The sequence below is a fragment of the Synchytrium microbalum genome (genome assembly GCF_006535985.1).
Source record: "Synchytrium microbalum strain JEL517 chromosome Unknown SmJEL517_scf0001, whole genome shotgun sequence".
Classification (NCBI taxonomy): Eukaryota; Fungi; Chytridiomycota; class Chytridiomycetes; order Synchytriales; family Synchytriaceae; genus Synchytrium; species Synchytrium microbalum.
The window spans coordinates 865,089-882,635 of record NW_022158350.1 but is presented as its reverse complement, the minus strand read 5'-3'; the positions used below and the strand labels follow the sequence as shown (position 1 = coordinate 882,635).

Sequence of the window (17,547 nt, the reverse complement as noted above, 5' to 3'; positions counted from 1 at the left end):
CTTTGTTCGCATCCGGCTAGAAGAAAGTCTATATGACAAAAGTCTCGTAAGTATTCACTGGAAGCTATATAAAGTTCACGCCGTGTTGTTCTTCGCCTGGAGTCGTTTTAACTTAGATTTCCTCAGAATCTTCATACAAATGATTGAATATTGAAGACAACAAACAATGGCAAAGATAAAGAAGCAACTGCCTCGGCGGTTAGCTCCAGCGGTAAGCAGTCAATCTATGCTAGTACTGCTATTTACTGGCCACTTTGGATGGGAAATATTTAAAAGAACGAGAAACGCCAAAACGAGCTTTTTCTGACTGCGCCAAAGAAGACAGAGACATTGACCAAACGACTATAATGATCCGATTTAATCTATATTAACATGATGTTCCTATATCTTTTAGCCTGCTGCTGTACTCAAGGTCATTGACCTCTTGACAAATGCATCAGACGTCCAATTGATAGACATTTCCAAACAGTTACACTTATGGTGTCATCCAAAGTCGGATTTCTATCATTGGATTCCTGTCTTGAATCGCTTCGACTCGATCTTAGAAAGTGCTATGCCTGTAAAAGGTTATGATGTTGCTTCTGATGGATTTGGTCCTGCTGAGTCGCCAGACTCGCCTTCAAAGCAAGTTATTCTGGCTGTATTGAATATTACAAGGCATTTATGGGAGACTTGTACGAATCGGTATGGTATTTGTCGCAATGGCGTGTTTGATCGTCTTGTGGTTGATTAAATGTATTCGCAAGCTGACTTCTTCCTAACCAAATGTCTTCAAACAGAAACTTGTATAATTCATTCGAGGTTGGTGTTAATGATGGTCGTTGGCTCGATGCAATCTCAGATGGATGAGAATGATCTCTAAATATTTCATTTTTAGCACTTGATTGATTTATTGAACACTCGTGACTTGGATATATTGACTTCTACATTACGACTCATGTTGAGACCTGCACAACGAACCAGTGCTCAACGCTCTATAAGATCCACAATGTCATCCGCGCACGAACGATTGATGGTACTCAGCCAGAATCTAGGTGGTGCCAGCGATCTCGCAAATATATCACAGACCGATACCCCAATGACTGGTTCAGAATCATCATCTCTGACCTTTCAGTTCTACCGAACGGCCACAAAACCTAAAAAAGTCGATACCTCTATTGTTGAATCCACAACTAAATTATCAACAGCAGCACCAACAACAACGACTATTCCACAAGCATCATCTTCAAGTATAGCAGCACCAACAGCCATCCCATCCGCATCATCATCTTCAGCTACTACTTTGCCTGGTACAACAGTCTCGACCGCTGCTACACCAATAAAAGTCAGTAAATTATCGACAAAACTACCAGCTACGCCTTCAGACAAGAAGGCAGATGATATCTCCGCAACTGAAGGATTGGTAGTCATCCAGATTCCAGATGTAACTGCTCTAGGTCCATCGGAGAAAGTTGTATTACAGCTGCTAGTAAAACAGTATGATGTACCAGAAGAACATACGTTTGCTCTCTTCCATCGTTTGAGGATTGCATTTGCTGCTCAAGATGCACATGCTAGGCATTCAATATTGTTGAGCCGTATACTAGCAATTGGAACTCTAGGTATCACAGATGAACAATCCCACGATTTTGAGAAGCCTTTGTTGCTCACATTTCCATCGTCCTGTCTTATAGCTAATCTTGTATCTGAAGAATCAGCAAACACCAAGATCTTCTCGTCAGATGCGGGTCTTGTGCAGAAACTTGTTGACGTATTGCCAGCAGATTGCTCCACTGTAAGTACTGATAAGCGAAAAACCCATTTGCTCGAGCCGTTAGCATTGCAACGAGACACTGACTCCATTTTTTGTTCGTAGGATTTGCATGTCGCTTCATTGATGGCATTGGAAAGCCTTGCCAAGTATCGCAACAAGCAGAACGAAATCTTGACTGCCATGAACGCATCTGCGAATCATGGTGTATTGATGTTCCTTGTGCGAAAGCTCATGTCGAAATTGAGTGAAGATGGTAAGTGTTTTATTCGAATATAGGATAGTGACAAAAAAGCGGGACACTGATAATTCGAATCTGACATTAGTGTCTGAGACCAGTCAAGACTTTATGGATGCCATTACCGCTTTTATATCGTATGTCATTACTACTCAAGCAGGAGGTAACATGGTCATCTCTGCTGGTCTTGTACCTGCTCTGGTTGCAGCACTAAATACTACGGAGCCAAAACATCTCAAGGTATATAACAATTTGTGAAATCCCTTCATCGGGCCTTCATTTTCTTATTTTTATGTGCTTTTTGTCTAGAATGTCACGAAGATCATTGGCATTTTGGACAGCCTCTTGCATGGTTTTGGAAACTCATTTGCTTCGTTCGCGAATGCAAACGGACTCACCTTGTTGACGACCCGCATCAAGGTAAGAACTGGAGTGCAAAGCAATCGCAGACCGCTTTTGAAGATGCACTTACTGGAAATGTAATATCATAGGATGATGTCGCTCTAGCACTCGAAATATCTGGTGTTCGAGCACCGGTTGAAGGTGGCATGGAAGTCGATACTGAAATAGTCGAACTACCATACGAACGCTCATCATTATTACGTGCCATGCTCAAATTTGTGTTCCATATGATGCAAACTTCAGGTGGACAAGACGGTCTGAGAAATCTGGTTGATTCGAGCCTTCCAGCTTCTCTCATAACCATATTTGATCACGCTATGCTGTTTGGTCCAAGTGTTTTTGGGCTAGCTGCAAATATAATGGCAACCTTTATTCATAACGAAGCTACAGTATTGTCGATATTGCAAGAAGCAAAACTACCTCAGTCATTCTTGAAAGCCATCAAGAATGGATTTCCTGTCTCGGCTGAGGTTAGTATTTTTGGTATTTTTGTATTCTTTTTCGCAGTGGTTTTCTTGCGCAAAGCTCAATTTCTCGTCAACAGGTTGTCTCTGCCATTCCAAACGCTCTTGGAGCTCTTTGTCTCAATGAACAAGGACTGAATGCTGTCTTGGAAGCAGAAGTATTCGATCGGTTTTGCTCAGTTTTTACCGAGGAGCAGTATCAGAGTGCACTTCATGACGGCGAAGTGCCAAATCTTGTTGGTAGCTCATTTGATGAATTGATGAGACATACCCCTGCTCTCAAACCTCAAATCACGACTGCTATTGTAAAAATGCTAAAAGCAATTGTTGATATGGGTAAAGCTATGCATATTGAAGATGAAGGCGGTAATATTAATTTGATGGTCAACAAGGGGTCGCCCGACACAGCATCGTCATCAACAGAGGTTCCTGAAACTGTAGCTGATGCTTCAGGAGATGTTACGATGATGGATGCTACTGTAGTGGATGCTACTGTAGTGGACGCTGCTGCAGTAGATGGTAAGAGAGATGAAGCAGCGGTTGCAGCAAAAGATGCACCTAGAGATAGCAAAATTTCACAGTTTGTTGAGACTGTCAGCCGAGTAAGTGGTCGAATATCAAAATATGCTCAGATATTTCTTTCGCACATACTCGCTCAGCTTTTTTTTTGCTGTTCATAGTTTGTAGAAGGTGTATTGACAACTCAGGAGCATGGCGCCAAACTGATTGAACTTGGTGCACTCCCGATCCTACTTGATATCTATTCTCTGCCATCCGTACCATACGACTTTGGTAGCTCTTCAGCATCGTATTCCTTGAGCTATCTTTTCCGTATTCTTATTGAAGCTGATACCAAAGCCGTGATTGAAGCGCTTCTTGGAGCCATTCGTCGTAGTCTAGAACGATTATCCTCCTTCTTGACTTACGACGGAAATGACGCCATGGTTTCGTCTTTGATTGAACTATGGGAGTCAAATCCAGAGCAAGTAGATACCGCCTCGACTATATTCAGGTCATTGGTAGAGATTCATGGTTATATGAAGCTCTTGTCTGATATATACGGAACACATACAGTTGGTCCAGGAAAAGGTGCAGTTGCCATTATACACACTTTTGCTTCCAAGGAATCAGAAGGAATGCTCAAAGCTCTAGTCCACTTGCAATCGTAAGTCAACAGATCCCCCGTTTTGTACGCCAGTTGGATAAACTTTTACTTTGTTTTCAGTGTCTGCTCGTGGGAGCATACCTTGTTGAGAAAGTCTGTGCCAAAGTCATGGTTCCAGCCAAAGAATAAGAAGAATGCAGACAAGGCTGGTGTATTACCGTCGTCAACTAGTATGAATGTTTTGAGTGACGCAGCAGATCAAGCTGCTGCAACTAGCTCTGAAGGTGCTGCTGCTGGTGGAGACGATGGAGTCGACATGAAGGACAAGGATCCAAGGACGGAAAAGAAGGCACGAAATGTGCGCTTGTTTGCGTTCTTGCTGTCTCGTGTATCAACTCTACTAGGACCTATCTTCTTTGGTATGTGACCCAGTTCATGCAATGTTGAGGCTTTGTTTTTTTTTGCGACACTGTCACATCGTACTTATTCCGACTATCTTTCCACCTTTTCAGGGGTTGTGAAGTTGGTCACGGCACGTAGAATTGCTGATGCCAACCACCGCAAGTCAGCCTATAAAGTAATAGATATGCTCGTCTCGCAACTGGTTGAAGGTCTCAATTGGCAACGAGCATTGAGAGACGAGTCCCTTCAGACTGTGCAATACTTGACCATGTCTATAGCTCGTCTGACCCATGTCTTGTCAGATGATCGCTCCGGCAATGTGTTGCAAACCTCAGCAGCTTTTGCATTCAAAAAGACTGGAGGTATGGAAAGTCTACTAAAAGTGGCCGAATATCTTTGGAACAAAGTAGAACAGCTACCACCTGCCGACGATAAAGTAGTCATGACGAAAGAGAATACAGATCCAGCAGTGTTGCTCTTACAGGATGTACTGGAAATAATCAAACTCTTGACAAACCATAAGGCGCTCCTTGAATCACCACATACTGCCAATTTGGTGCTGATATATCCCGCTTCATCCGAAACACCTTTCTTGGCTCACGAAATGCTTGTGCAGAATCGCCTAGCTGTACTACCGCATATTTTAGTCTTGTGGAGAAGTGATCTGTTGTCCAAAGTCCCATCCAATCTAGTACGATTGGTAGTAAATATATTGCTGCAGATATTGAGAGCAACCGGTGAAGTATCACCAACTGTAGTTGGTGCTGCTGCTTCCTTGCCAAACGGAACTGGCGCATTGCAGTCATTTTCCAATGCCTTCTTTGGTGCCGGTGCTCCAACACAAGCAGCACCAGATCCGGAACGAGTCCAGCAATTGACTGATATGGGCTTCCCTCGAGGTGCAGCAGAGACTGCCTTGACTCGATATAGTAATAATATAAGTCGAGCCACCGAGTACTTGATTTCTCATCCGGAAATCGTTGCAGCGGAACGTAGTAGACCAACTCCAACAGCTACTGCCGCTACAGCAACAGCTGCAGGAGTAGGAGCCGCAGCTGCAGGACCTGCTGATCCTCAAGTGCCTGCTGAAGCTCCAGCTGCAGAGCCACCAACTGTTGCCAATCCACCATCAGATCCAATGACTCAAGACAATGATGAAGGAGGCGATGAAGAAGACGATAATGAGGCTGCCCAATTAGCTGCAGCTTTAGCAATGTCAGTCCAGGCTCGTACCGATACTGATGCCATGGACGTTACCGTACAGAATCCTGCAGTACCATCCGCAGCTTCACCAGTATTATCACACTCTCCACAACCTGATGAGAATGGCAAGGCAAAAGCTTCTTTGACTCCCAAAGCAGAACTAGATGCTTTGAGAGCAGAAGCTATGAAGGATGCAGTAGATAGAGCATTGACCTTGCTTCAAATACGTGATTCTGCCATATTCGAATTGAAGGACGTACTTATGTTTTGTGCAATCGATAATATGAGTTGGATTGAACGTATTATGGAGGGAATGGCTGCCTTGTTTACATCCGCCGAGATAAGTATAGAAGCAGCATCAGCTAAAGCTAGAGAGCTAAGATTATTGGCGCTCTTGCTGAATGAAGCAGGTTTGCCTCACACAACTGTTCTGGATGCAGTCAAGCCATTGGTTAAAGAATTCCTCAGCCATACATCCAATGTAGTTGTAAATGAGCAGTCGACGGCATGGCTTCCACCCATTCTACTATTGGTATCGCAATACTTGTCCCAAGCTGAAGAGCCTCGTAAAGTCAAATTAAATCCAGATTTGAGCAGTAGAGATGCTGATATGAACAATGTAGCACCTCCACCTGTCGAGTCTTTGACTTTAGAAGAACGAGCTAATCTATTGCATCTCATGGTCCGTCTCTTACGAAACGAGACAGTCCTGCCCAAGGCTTTATTATCGGCAGTTCTTCCTCTCGTAGTGCAATTGACTAGGAAGGCAGCTGAAGCTGTTTCCTTTGTCGAATTAGGAGGTCTAGCTGCTCTCTTCCAAAGTGATCGTATCGCTCTAGTAGCAGAACAGCCAACAATGACGGTGATTGTTTTGAGAAATATTGTAGAGAATCCTGAAGTCTTGTTGATTGCCATGGAACGAGAACTTCGTGTATGGTTTGGAACACCTCGAACACGAGCAACAGACATCGGTGGATACTTACGTGCTGTAGCTGGTATTGCTTGTCGTGATCCGGAAACGTTTATTAAAGCTACCGAAAACATTGCACATATTCCTCGATATGAAGCTTTGTCTCGTCAACAACAAATAACTCTAAAGACTGTCAAACCTGCTGATGCTATCGCTGCTGAAGACGGTGCTCCAACATCATCTACAGCCATGGAAGTTGAGGGACTTGCTGCCACCACGACTCCAGCTGCAGCATCCGCTTCTTCGAAAGAACCTCATGTAGCCGAGGTTCGAGTGGTAGATCGTCTTGTAGTAGGATACATGGTCTCTGAATTGCTTGCAATGCGTCCAGCACCAAATGCGGAACCACTCAAACCTGAAGCTAAAAAGCAGGTTTACCGACGACGTATAGTATTATTGCAAAGTCTTACCGAGTTGGTATCGTCATATCCAGCTGCACGTGCTGCGGCCGTTGGTATAGTAGCGGATTCAGATATCAAGGCCTCACCTACTCCAGCAGGTTCAGCTTTCCTGTCATACTTGTTGGATGAACTGGTTCCAAATGCCGTCAAGTCACCAGAAGAAGATAATGTTGCTGGTCTAAGCGATGAGGTGATGGAAAGTTGTTGGGGTCTCACTCTACTACAAGAACTATGTGGTGGCTCCATAACTGATATTGACAAGGAAGGTGTTTCTCAAGCTCTCGATGTGGCTGTCCGTAAACTCACATTAGAGGCCATCAAGAGTAGTATAAATGATGTCGTAGCTCAGTCAGACGGTAGTCGTGATGACCGATACGCACTATTCGCTCTCTTGGCGGAACTAGTAGATCGCATATTATTGATGAGAGTAGCTGCTACGGATCGTACTGGAAGGCTCGCTAATCGCAATACACCTGATGAAGCTGGTGCCAACGACGACGACAATTCAAACTCGCTTACTCGTATTATGCTCGATAAAGGATTTGTAGGAGCATTAACAAGTATGATTGCTGAAATCGATATTCATCATCCAAAGTCGAAACTAGTGGTGCAAGCATTGCTTAAACCCATTGAAGTACTCACGAAAGCTGCTACTCGAGTACCCAAACCACCGGATGCACCTGGTAAACTTGGCCTTGGTGGAGCTGCAGCTGCAGCTGAAGAAGCCATACCAATACCTATATTGCCAGAAGGTGTCGCAACAGATATGCCAGTAGACGACACCTCCGACATTTACCGTAATTCAGCTCTTGGTATCTTTAATGCTGAGCACAATGCTGAGCACGATGTCAGTGATGACACTGAAGATGACGAAGATGATGGAGGTGAAGAAGACTATGACTCGTTTGATGGAGAAGGAGAAGAAGTCTCGGATGCTGATATGCATGATGAACACGATGAGGATGATGACGACGACAACGTAAGTTCGCGCATTCGAGCGAAGCATCAGCTCTCTGCGTTCTCTCTAACAAAGTCACCTTTGGTTTTCACAGGGCTCCAATCCAGATGACGATATGGAAATCACTCTACCATATCATCAACCTCACGATCATATGGAAGATGAAGACGAGGAGGAAGATGACGAAGACGATGATGGTCCTCCTGGACCTCATGGTCATGGGAATGATAACGCTATAGTCGAAGTCATAGAAGGTGAAGACGGTGGTCCAGATGATGCTTCAGACTGGGTCGATGAAGATGCCTACCTAGATGCTGAACATGATCATGATCATGGTATCGTTGAGCCTTTCGGAGAAAACGGTGCTGCCATGAATCTAGATGAAGGAGACGAACATGACGAAGGAGATGGCGGTGACGAAGACGACGAAGAAGACGATGAAGACGAAGGTGGTATAATATTGGATGATGATGGTGAAGAAACGGAAGAAGACGATCCCATCCCACCGTATCTAGCACCATTAGACGCATTCGATCTTCAAGGAGCTGGAGAAGAAGACTTTGAAGCTCTGGAACTTCAAGCCAATCGTCCATTAGGTGGTATGGCTGGTCGTCCAGGCCAAGCTGGTCGAATAGCACATAGATTATTTGGTGGTCGTCGTCGTCGTGCTCCTTTGGACTTTGATGCTGATGGTCCAATGGGCGCTGATAGATTTATATTTGAATGGCGGGATCAACCTGATCCAGGATATAATCCATACGGTCATCCATTCCCTACGCTTCCCCGTACTGCACCTCGACACGATGATCGTCTTACTCATCCACTATTACTTAACGATGCTGAAGTCGCTCAGAACGAACGAGCAGCAGACCCAAGAGGTTTGGCTGCTCGAGCACGTGGTCGCTTAGGAGATATGCAAATAGACTTCCAAGCATTCGATGATCTCGTTGGGGGACAAGCACTGCAAATATTACAGCAGATATTTGCTCGTGGAGCTGGAGGTGCCGCTGCTGCTGCTCGTGCTTTACGTGCTGAACTGCCTATTGGCGGAGCAGTCGGTTTGCCCAATCTACTTGTACCTCCTGGTGCAGGTCTTGGTGCACTACCTCCTCATGTATCTCCCAATGGTACTTTGACTAGCGCTGCTGCTGCAGTTTTAGGAACACCAGAATCAGAACAAGATAGTATAGTGCGCAGTTATAATGTCAGCTCTACTATGGAACGATGGACTCAACAAGCACGTATCTTGTATCGAGCCGGTTATCCAGATCGAGCATTGAGACTGCAAAATCATATTCTCAATGCCCTCATTCCTGAAGCTATGGAAGAGGAACGTAAACGTAAAGAAAAGTCTGCCGAGTTACGTCGTATACTTGAAGAAAACGAACGTGTTGAAGCTGAAAAGAGACGAGTGGAGGAAGAAGAAGCTGCTGCCAAGGCCGCTAAAGCAGCCGAGGAGGCGGCTGCTATTGCTGCAGCAGCTGCCGCTGCTGCTCCAGTTGTTGAACCAGTTGTTGAACCAGCTACAGTACCCATGGATGCTGATCAACCAGCAGCTGTAAGTGTTGAACCTCCAGCTCCTGCTGCAGAAATAGTCAGAACTATTGTAACCATTCATGGTCGTGAAGTGGATATCACTGGTAAGTGTCTGATTTGCCTGCCTTCCAACGGGTGTTCGTCGTCCCAATCAATAGCACCTCTCGTTTTTCTAGGAACTGGCATTGATCCTGAATTCTTGGAAGCTCTCCCCGACGACATGCGTCAAGAAGTAGTCGCTCAGCATTTGCGTGAAAATCGTCAACAGGCTAGAACTTCTGCTTCTGCTACAATGTCAGCTGCCATCAATCCAGAATTCTTGGACGCTCTTCCTCCAGATATAAGACAGGAAATCCTCGAGCAAGAACAACTAGAAGCTGCTCGAGCTACCCGTGCTAGAGAAGGTGCCACAGCCGCAAACGCTGGTGGTCCAATTGAAATGGATCCAGCTACCTTCCTCGCAACTCTTGACCCAGACTTGCGTCAAAATATATTATTGGAGCAAGACGATGTATTCTTGTCAAGATTACCGCCAGGATTATTGGCTGAAGCAACACACCTTCGAGAAAGACTCAACCGTAATCGTCATATACAAACGTTGAGAGCCCATCGTGCTCTTGCAGGTAGTCCAGCAGCTATAGCAGCTGAAGCACCAAAGAAGAAGCTGGTTAGTCGTGATGTCATGCAAGTAGTAGATAGGTCACAGCTCTCCATGATTGTTCGCCTCCTGTTTTTGCCTGAACCCGTCAATGGCAAGAACCTTCTTCTCCATAAAATATTAGCAAACTTGGCAGAAAACGCCAAAACTCGTCTAGAAGTAGTTTCTTTGCTGTTATCATTGTTGGCTGATGGAACAGGGGACTTGACTGGTATAGAGCGGAGCTTCTCTCAATCTGGTAGAGTCAAGGCAAAAACACCAGTCACTCCACGACCACCATCTACTGCTGGTACTCCAATGGCATCTCCGTTCGCAGCACCTTCCGTTCCAAATCATAGTAGTAATAATACCGTGTCAGAGACTTCAGCAACGACAGTTGCAGTAAGATGTTTGGATGCCCTTACGCATCTAGTGCAATTCAACAATCAAGTTGCACATCTCTTCTTGATGGAAAGTGAAGCCTTTGGTCAAAGCTTCACAAAATCTTCAAGGATGGCTGTGTCGAATCGTAAAGGCAAAGGAAAAGAGAAGGCAGCTCACAAGCTGCCTGTCTTGATTCTCTTTAGTCTCTTGGAACGGAAAACCTTCTTGGGCGACTCGAGCATAATGGAGAGTTTGATGCACTTGTTATCATTGGTTGTCAGACCTTTGGCTATACTCGGCAATAGGAAGCTTTCTACAGTAACAGAGCCTCCTACTACTACTCAGACAAATCCACCAGCTGCTAGTGGCGAGGGTGCAGCTGCAACAAATGCGACAACAGAAGCACCGGCAACAACGACTAGTACAACAGCAGATCCTTCGACACTTTCTATAACTACACCGTCGACTTCAACTAGTAGTGCTCCAGTACCAGATCCACGACAAGCTCAAATCAACCTTCTTGAAAAGCTGGTTATACCTGAGCCATACATACAAGCTTCTATGAATGTACTGACAGCAGGGGAATGTAGTAGTAAGACGTACGTATTGTTGAATGTGTTTTGTGTCATTGCCTAGGCGTTCTGAACTTTAGGACTGTTAACTTATACAATTCAAACAAAATAGGTTCCAGTCTACGTTGCAAGTCATACAACAACTTGCTGCATTGGGTGATAATCGTCAAATCATGGCACGCCAGGCAGTTCAATCAGCCCAAACACTTGGCGATACTATATATGGCGATTTGGATGAACTTTGTAAGATTCTCAAGACTGGTGCTGAAGTAGTCCAGGTCCAAGCTGCCATTTTGGGCAAGCTCTCGTCTTCATCGTCTCAGCAAGCCAAATTATTACGTTTGCTCAAGACCATCGATGTCGTCTTCTCAAAGAAACAAACCGAGAAGCCTGCAGTCCCATCAACCACTCCTGCCGCCCCTACTACAACCACCGCCACCACAGCACCAAGTACGGAAGCTACAGGTGGCGATACTACGATGGCTGATGCTTCTACTCCAGCTGTACTAAACACTGGTATTACTACTCCAACAGCAGAAGCTTCCAGTGAGGCCAAGGAAGACGACAGAGTAGACAAGGACACTCTAATATCGATATATGATCAGCTCAGCTTTGCTCGAATGTGGGCTATACTAGGAGAGGTCCTCAGTATTATTGACAAGACCACTGAATATGTACAAGTCGCCACAGTCTTGCTTCCACTGATTGAAGCCTTCATGGTAGTATCGAAACCATACGTATTGAAGAAGTCGTCAAATGTCAAAGCTAGTGCCATGCCTATGCCTCCTGGAGTACGGCTTGTAAAGGAACTATCAAATGTGGAAGAGAATGAGACATTCTTGAAGTTTACGGGAGAGCATCGCAAAGTACGCAGTGAACTGATTTGCTGTGCCTTTAATCGATCGTTCAGTCATTAATTTATCCATTTTTTCGCAGATACTGAATGTAATGGTACGCAATAATCCGTCATTAATGAATGGCTCCTTCTCCCTTCTCATCCACAATCCGAACGTGCTCGAGTTTGATAACAAGAGGACATACTTCAATCAACAACTACATAAACGTACTGCTCGGGATCATTACGGTACACTGGAAATCAACGTCCGTCGTCCATATGTATTTGATGACTCGTATCACCAGCTACAACGTCACTCTGGTGAAGAAATCAAGTATGGTAAACTCTCAGTACGATTTGTAGATGAAGAGGGTATTGATGCAGGGGGTGTTACTCGAGAATGGTTTGGAGTGTTGACAAAACAAATGTTCAACCCCAACTATGCCTTGTTCAAGCCATCCGCGGCTGACAAGGTGACGTATCAACCTAATCGATCATCATGGATTAACGGCGAACACTTGACTCTCTTCAAGTTTGTTGGAAGAATTATCGGTAAGGCTATATATGACGGCAAACTCCTCGAATGCTTCTTCACTCGATCCTTTTATAAGTGTATGTTGGAGGTACCTGTGGATTGGAGGGATATGGAAGCCATTGATCCTGACTTCCACAAGAGTTTGGAATGGATGTTGAATAATGATATTACCAATATCTTGGATCTGAATTTTAGTAGTGAAGTCGATGATTTTGGTAAAACCAAAGTAATCGACTTGAAGCCCAACGGTCAAAACATTGCCGTCACAGAAGATAACAAGCAGGAGTATGTAAAGTTGATCACCGAGCAAAAGTTGACGGTAGCCATCAAGGATCAAATCCAGGCGTTCCTCTCTGGCTTCCATGATATAATCCCCAAAGACCTCATCAAGATCTTTAATGAACAGGAGCTCGAACTGCTCATTTCAGGTCTACCCGATATTGATATTGATGATATGAAGGCTCATACGGAATATGTCAACTATGCAGCATCGTCGCCACAAATCCAATGGTTTTGGCGAGCAGTCAGAAGCTTCTCACAAGAAGAGAGAGCCAAATTGGTACAGTTTGTTACTGGTACGTCAAAGGTGCCTTTGGAAGGATTTGCACAGCTGCAAGGGTCGAACGGTGTGCAACGCTTCCAAATCCACAAGGACTTTGCTAATATCAAACGTCTACCTTCCGCACACACATGGTAAGTATTTGATGTTGTTTGTTGTTTTGCTTTTTTCGAGAGGTTTGACTGACGTCTTTGAAATTCTCTTTAGCTTCAATCAAATTGACTTGCCGGCTTATGATTCCTATGAAAATCTTCGTTCCAATCTATTGTTAGCTATCTCGGAATGTGGTACAGGTGAGTCTTGTCAATGTCTTACTCGTTGCCTGGTGGGAAGGTGTGATATAGGACTAAAACGATTTCATTGCTAGGCTTTGGATTCGCCTGATTTGCTTTCCCAAAAATTTATTGCATAAAAGTCATAGATGTACATTGAACAAAACTAAAACCTCTGAAGAGCTAAATGTTTTTTCGTCTAGCCGTCTAGCAAAAAGGCAGAAGGAAGCCTGAACAACTTCTGTAGCTTATTCGCTTTAATCCTTTTCTTTGTCGATTCCCACGGCCCGTTGGTGTTGGACCACAAGGCGCGAGACTCTCGAAGTACTGGGGTTGCTTGTTCTGCAGTCCGCTTGACCCGTCTTTTATTTATAATAAAGCCACAGTGTGCTAGCCACGTCCTTTAATAACTGAGGTTCTGTCCCCCTTATTGTCTCTTGTTGTCGAAAACTTCAATATTTTGGATTTTGCTTTTGGTGATAAGGTTTCGCTTTTGAGCTTTATCAAAATGAAGACGGATTCGACAAATTTATTGAGTTGATGGAATGGTATGGGAGCTACGATGTGAACTGTTGTTCCTTAAAGTTTGAAAAGTAAGTTTTGAGACTTTGGCCGCAAATGGCTTCTTTGTGATTGAACAGCTATTTACGGTAAGACACACCTAAAAATCATGCTATTTGGCACTAAAAGTAGTTACTTCCGTATAGCTACGTGGGGGTATCTATAGGATGGAATCTGTTGTGGCTGTCGTCTCTTTTCTTTGTTCCTGGGTTTGCACTCCGACAAACGAAGTTTGTAGGCCAGCTATCCTAGGTAAAGCTTTCAAATGTCTCAAATGTCTTGAAAGACGAAAGACTGAGATACTGATCAAGACATTCTTGATACTTGTCTGTAGAGTGATTCAGAAAGCCGTCGTTGTACCAATCCCAATATTGAGAGCTCTCGTCTCACGTCTTGCTCGAGTCGAAACGGACCTCCAGAATGATTTTCCTTCGGTCTTAACTCGCATATCACCAGCCAACGTCAATATTTTCATCTCAAATTGGTGGTGTCGTTACGATTCGAGGTGGTGACGAATCAGTACAGACGGCTCTGAACAACATGGTCACACCGTAATTATATTAGTGTGGCTAGATATATTGACAACCCACGTATCCTCCCTGGCACAGCTTGGTTTAAAGAATACACATTGCACGTCTTTCGTTCCAACAATGCACCACCAGCATCACCAAAGAGTTATAATCAGAGCAATAATAATCTTGAATAGAATGGGAACACTGATATTGACTGTGATGGTGACAAAAAAATGTAGTCGATTGATTGACGTAAGCCTTTGTTTTCTGAACAGAACAATGCGTTGCTTTGACTTGTTTGTTCGAGCCTGTAACCGTAATTTCATGTAGGATGTGGCATGGGCAAAGATTTAGTGAGTTGGTTTGGCAGAAGGAAGATGCTCTTTTTGTAGATCGTTGTAAAAATTAAAATCATGGGGCTGGGAGGGTTGACTATGTTAGAAAGTATCATCTTCTTTTCAAAAGTACGCAAATCTTGTGTAAAACACCACTTAAAGAACCAGATTGTGCCATAGTCACTAAAACACTTAAGAGATCTCATCATTCAAACCAGTTCAGGCTTTTCGACATCAATTTTGCTATGTATTTGCTACGTCTGTAGACCGAAAATGCATTGAATTTCATGCAATTTGGACTTTGAAGTGAGCCTTTATCCCTTTCAAAAACTCTTCAAAAAAAATGGGGAACTTTGTACTCTTGCTCCTAGTCTCCAGAGGCCTCGATTCACGTCGAATATGTGCAACTAGAAAGTCCAGAGAGTGCTACGTGGCAAGATTTGAGTAAAATACTGAATCACTTCCCACACAATATTCGTTTGTTCGACTGTGCAGTCAATCCTTTTTCTCTTTCTGTTTCTGAGGAATAAGTGACCCAGCAGATTGACAACTGAATTTCATTGTATCAATAAATCGTATTTAATTGTATCAATACATCGTATTTATCATTAGGACTCCTTGTCTAGCAGCAGTCTGACGTGATGAATGCAATTGTTGGATCTTGATTGATGTTTCAATCACGTTTTCCGTATATCAGCCCAAAGAGAAACAGACGATGCTGCTTGAAGATGGTTGCAATCCACCACAACTTGACGTTGGTTTGTATCGTGAACTTCAGGCTTCACCCTTTGACAACAAGACAGTGATGTCAAGTTTAAAGACGAAGTTTCAGCAAAAGACACCACCATTGCACTACATGCAGCACGACGTCAACGATCCGTTTGAGGCAAAGAGATTACCAAGCCTTGAAGTTAGAAACACGTCGTCCATAATAGTTGTTGAATTTGGGTTACTGTTGTCGAGTTTGATACATGTTCTGTAGGGAGTAGATCCAAATATGTCAAAAGTAGCCAGACCACGTGCATCAAGGTAGCAAATTGACGTGAAGAACGACGAAATATGTCAAAATGTGTACTGGCGTCTTTCATTGCTTGAAGATCTTCACACATTCAGCCCCATCTAGAGAGAGCATTTCACGAATCAAAAGTATTCATGAAATATACAAAAGGGGTGTGTAGTAAGTAGTGGGAGCATATGTGATGGCGAGTTCCGTGTTCGTCCCGTTGGACGAAAAAGTGCCAGCAAGACGATATCTTCACGTGCAAATGAGCAGCAGAGCGCGTGTTGAATAATGTACCATGCATTGGATCTGTTGAGATCTTGTGCTCAATCATAGTGTCGATAACTGCAAAGACTGAGATTTCCAATTTTGTTTGCTTGCTTACGTGAGATTCTGGATGACAAACAGCAAAAAGTATCATCCACGACAACGCACCCAAAGAGAAGAGAGCGAGCAGGATAGGGAGCCAATATGGATCCCTTGCAGCAATATCTAGATAGTCTCCATCACACAAAGGACGACCAGGAGTTGGACTCATGGCTAAACGCAGATTTCAGTCAAGGTAGCCCCGATATGCAACGACAGGAATCGATATCTACTCCTCCTGCCTTGGAAATGTTCTCGTGAGTACTACACACCAATATTCAGTATGGATGGCCTCCCTCTCTCTTTCTTCTGGGATGCTCCTCCAACATTTCAAATGTTGGCAAAAGAAAAATTCACCGCATTGAAAATATCGTCATGTTTTGGAAGAAGTTACAGAGGGAGAGAAGAGGAACAGCATATGGTACTTCATTTACATGAGATACTAATTTATTATTCATATTCTCCAGACACTCTCCATTGTTTCCATCCATGCCGTCTCCCGATGACTCCACCTTGGCCAATACTATGCCTTCTCTTCAGCATCCAGCTCCCACCGTGGCTGATCAACTAGCTCTAGCTACCCTGATATCAAACCCTTCCATTGCAAACTTATTGGCTACCATCTCGGCTCCCCGATACAGCAACCATCACATCGATAATAGTGACCACGACAACACTGGCTCTCCATCATCATCATCCAACGGTACTCCATCAACCAAAGTATTCAAGAGCTTTGAAGAAAAGACTCCCGATGAACAGGAAAAGAGGCGAAGGAATACTCTGGCTTCTGCTAGATTCCGTCAAAAGAAAAAGTTGAAGGAACAGGCCTTGGAACGTACTGCAAAGGATATGACTCAGAGGGTATGCAATAGATCAACCCGCTTGTTGGTCCCAAACCCCATCCTAACCCTCGTGTTCAACAGGCTGAGATGATGGAACAAAAAATCAAGGAATATGAAATGGAAATCAAATGGTTGAGAAGTGTCGTCACAGAGCGTGATGGTGCCAAAAAACTTAATGATTTATATACTGAAAGTGGTCTCGTCTTCCAACCCCACATATTGGCTGCTGGGGCCGAAGGAGTCCAAACTCCCATAACACAATCCACCATTCCATTCTTACAGGGTCTAGCTCAACTATCCGCCATCCAACAACAGCAATTGATGCAACAAACATTTATAGCAGCTGCCCCTGAAGACGGTAGTCGATCTGCTAAGAGGGCCAAGACTTCTTCTGGAAGCGTTGCTTGGAAGGCTTAAAGTTGTTGGGGGGAAGAGAGTAAAAGCTTTTAAAAATGCAATTATGTAGTTTTTTTTTCCTGTCAAACATAGATGTTCTATCTCAGGCAAATATCGTCGTGAGTGTCTTGCAAGGGCGACCTTCGCGATTCGAAGTTTGAATAGGGCAAACTTCAAATATTTGAATCTCCGCTAGTATGCAGACTTTCAGGATGATGAATCGAGTTAGTAGATGTCTGAGGGTACTGCCATCATATACCAACAGCAGTCATCGAAATGAGATGCTGCATCAGTCGATACGAAGACTCGCAT

General features: G+C 44.0%; 2 protein-coding genes across 2 annotated transcripts; both read left to right on the top strand.

Moving 5' to 3' along the window:
* Window positions 1–166: 166 nt before the first annotated feature.
* On the top strand, window positions 167–13,335 carry SmJEL517_g00226 (uncharacterized protein; the record flags this gene model as incomplete). The annotated part of the gene is made up of 19 exons (XM_031166156.1): window positions 167–211; window positions 395–684; window positions 780–801; window positions 878–1,601; window positions 1,674–1,774; window positions 1,856–2,006; window positions 2,077–2,228; window positions 2,298–2,408; window positions 2,480–2,860; window positions 2,935–3,456; window positions 3,535–4,019; window positions 4,080–4,378; window positions 4,472–7,914; window positions 7,988–9,533; window positions 9,606–11,049; window positions 11,135–11,888; window positions 11,959–13,085; window positions 13,159–13,244; window positions 13,319–13,335. The coding sequence occupies 19 exons, from the start codon at window positions 167–169 to the stop codon at window positions 13,333–13,335; spliced, it is 11,700 nt and encodes a 3,899-aa protein (XP_031027913.1).
* A 2,767-nt stretch (window positions 13,336–16,102) lies between these two features.
* On the top strand, window positions 16,103–17,256 carry SmJEL517_g00225 (uncharacterized protein; the record flags this gene model as incomplete). The annotated part of the gene is made up of 3 exons (XM_031166155.1): window positions 16,103–16,254; window positions 16,465–16,858; window positions 16,921–17,256. The coding sequence occupies 3 exons, from the start codon at window positions 16,103–16,105 to the stop codon at window positions 17,254–17,256; spliced, it is 882 nt and encodes a 293-aa protein (XP_031027914.1).
* Window positions 17,257–17,547: the final 291 nt, after the last annotated feature.